The sequence below is a fragment of the Aspergillus glaucus genome (assembly GCF_001890805.1).
Source record: "Aspergillus glaucus CBS 516.65 unplaced genomic scaffold ASPGLscaffold_2, whole genome shotgun sequence".
Taxonomy (NCBI): Eukaryota; Fungi; Ascomycota; class Eurotiomycetes; order Eurotiales; family Aspergillaceae; genus Aspergillus; species Aspergillus glaucus.
This window is the reverse complement of record NW_019170454.1, coordinates 819,288-822,270: the sequence shown is the minus strand read 5'-3', so window position 1 is coordinate 822,270 and position 2,983 is coordinate 819,288. Positions and strand designations below refer to the sequence as shown.

At 44.5% G+C, this 2,983-nt stretch overlaps 1 protein-coding gene across 1 annotated transcript; it reads left to right on the top strand.

The window, feature by feature from the left end:
- Window positions 1–935, top strand: ASPGLDRAFT_718152 (uncharacterized protein). Its single transcript, XM_022549572.1, has one exon. It carries the CDS (start codon window positions 59–61, stop codon window positions 725–727), a length of 669 nt encoding a protein of 222 aa, XP_022405217.1. The 5' UTR covers window positions 1–58; the 3' UTR covers window positions 728–935.
- The last annotated feature ends 2,048 nt before the right edge of the window (window positions 936–2,983 follow it).

Here is a 2,983-nt window from a genome sequence, read left to right as displayed (position 1 = left end):
AGACCACCGACTGCTTGCTGGCTGCATTTCAGCCCAGCCTGAATCATGGTATGCTTTCATGGGAGAATGTATGATGCGACTCTTGGGCCCGTTGGTCTGTCCCAGAATCTTGCCTCAAGGCAGTCTACCTGCATTCGTGATGGAGACGCAAGATTTTTTCCGAAAGGCCTACGTTCCGTCAATTCAACGCGAGGTACCGCCCCCGGGTTACATACTCAACCTTCCTCTTCTCAGCCAGCTAGACCTCATGTTACCCCGCTGGATTCTCTACGAGGGAATGTCTGTCGCTTGTTCTGCCACCATAGATCAGATAAACTTAAGGGATTTGAGAGACCACATTACTCAAGATCCACCGGTGTTGCTCCTCGTTTCTGGTCGCAGCAATAACAACCAACAACATGTTACCTTTGGTTTATTCTATCCAAATGGATTCCTCCTAGACGGCTATGATGAGGAACTAGGGGCGCGCATGTTCCAGTTTGAACCCGTGCAGCGATATTTTGGTACTCATGTCAGTAGGGACTATTCGATCCAGTTCGACTTGGAAGGAGAGAATCCAACCATGACGGGTCAGGTTACCTGGCAAACCAAAGTTTGGTTAAAGGAGGAGAGTAACACCGCGCCAACAGATAGATCCATTGCCAAAGACAATGCCATGAGTCTTACGGTGAGCAGTAAAGGTCTTGGTCACTTCATGGTACAGGCGCATAGATTTCCCCAGGGTTAATGAGTGTTTCGACGTGGATGCCGTGGAACTGTTCAAGTGCGATAACCAGCGCATTTTCGTGGCTGATTATGAGTATGATGAGTGTTATTATTATCTTGACGATGATTGAGGAATTGCACTTCCATATTCAAGTACAAACCAGAAGCACAGTCCTTTACTTCAAGTCAACATTTGTACTTATCAGAGATGTGCCCTAGTTAATGACAGCTCTTTTGCAGCTAGAAGTGAAGAGGCATTCACTATCTTGCATTTGCTTTCTCGCCTTGCGTATTTGCTACACTGTATGGAAATTAGAATAGCCTCTCGTCTCCCCTTTTCTTCTCTCCCATAATCTTCCCGCCCTCTATCATCGCAATCATTGATACAGTTAGTTTCTCACTAAATTTTCACGATTTCTGACTCAACTTCTCTGAAGCAAGGCGAATCCAACGAGGGTAAAAGAAAGCTAAAAACTTTTCAAGGGTCTTACGAAAGGCACAAAATGAAAGAGTCAACTTAGCCCACAAAGCATATAGTCCTAGAGAAATGGGAAGCGCAATCTCGGACAGAGGAAGTCCTCGCCAGGACTCCAACTCCCGAGCCTTTGATCAAGAAAAAGTGAAGGGAGCCACCGGTCCCGTCAAGTACGCTGACACTAAACGGGCCACATGCGATAAGGCCTTCTGGGTCAATCGTTACATGATGGACCCTGATGGTCCGGAGAATAGCCTAATAAAACTGGCGTAAAACCAGCCTCCCCAACACTTATGAATATGTTGGGCAAGTCAAGCGCGCAGGGAAATCAGCAAGCCAAACAAGTACAAATACATTGGAAAGGTGAAGCCCGGCGTAGCAAAAGAGCCGGGGGCTCATGACGCGCTGGACCAGGCAAATGCCTACCTGAAAGAGAAAGGTATGAGTCCCCTCCTTTCCCTCCTCAAAAGAGAAAAGAAAAGAAAGCTAAAAAGAAATCTGTAGCGACGATGCTCGAAAGAACCGGATAACCCTACAATATCACGGGAAGGGGAATTGGAAACAACTGTGTGTCATTTGCGACGAAGCCTACCACATTGTCTTAAAAACGTGGCAGGCCAATTTTCGGGTCAAAGAATACCTTGCTGGTACCCCGACTTGTCGCTGGTCTGTTTCAATACAAGAACCGACAATATTACAACGCCAGAGCCTTTGACCTAGTTACCACCGGTGCAGCCTTACAATGCAACTGGTCAACTTATCGACCACAACTGTATTACTTTTGTGGAGGCTTTGGCCAAGGCAATCAAAGAGGACAAGGAGAAGGAGTAATAATGTATATCTGTTAACACATTTTATATATTTAGATCCACATTCTCATAAGAGAAAAGAAGAGAGACTTTGGAGGGATTAGATGACTGGCTTGTATTTCACAACATGGCGATCTATGAGGAGCCCTAATTCGTCCGGGGCGACATGTGATTATAAAGCCATGTTTTTACTGCGGCCATAAAATAACGAGAATATAATAAATAACTATTATCTTTATTGATTTTCATAGCATGCATAAGTCTTTCAAGTAATAACTCATAAGCAACAATAGAGGAAATCATCAGTCCAAAACGGGGGAAATCGACACGGGGGAGGATAACCGATATTAAGAAAGGGAGCGTGCGCAGTATGTATGGAGACAGGTCGAACATAGTAAGAACAAATAGACTAAACAGAGGATGGAGAAGAGATGAGGGGTGCGAGTAACATAACATAGTTGATTAATCCATACAAAAATGTTCTTCGACCATAACTCCTCGAGAAGCCGGATCGACAAGGTGTAGTAGTACTCCGTAACAAAAAATTCACCCATGACAAAAATATAGAATCTGATTCACTGTCCCGTCATGATATTCCTCGTGCCTCCATAATTCAGATTCGAATTGGGCAATAACAGACACAGGCGAAACATGCAGCCGCCACTTGATGGTAAAGTGAAGTTAGAGACGGCATATTGCGATGACGAAGTAATATTCAAACTAGCCAAAGTCGCGTGTTCTTTTTGTCTTTTTTTTTATTAAGTCGAGCCAGCCGATCAAAGGTCAAGATATCTCATTTGCTCACTTGCGAGGCGCCAGACGATGTCGTCAAAAGCCGACTGATACAGGCAAGAAGCGCTGAGTTAGAAACGGAAATCATCGGTAGGCTGAGTGCAGTAGAAAAATGAAAGGGGTATCAAAATTTAAACAAAGAAAAAGGAGTATTAAGAAAATGAAAAGGAAATAAACAAGCCGCGGGCATAATTACACACTC

Excerpts from the sequence above, each read along its gene's own strand:
- ASPGLDRAFT_718152 (XM_022549572.1), top strand. The coding sequence starts at position 59 with ATGGGAGAATGTATGATGCGACTCTTGGGCCCGTTGGTCTGTCCCAGA.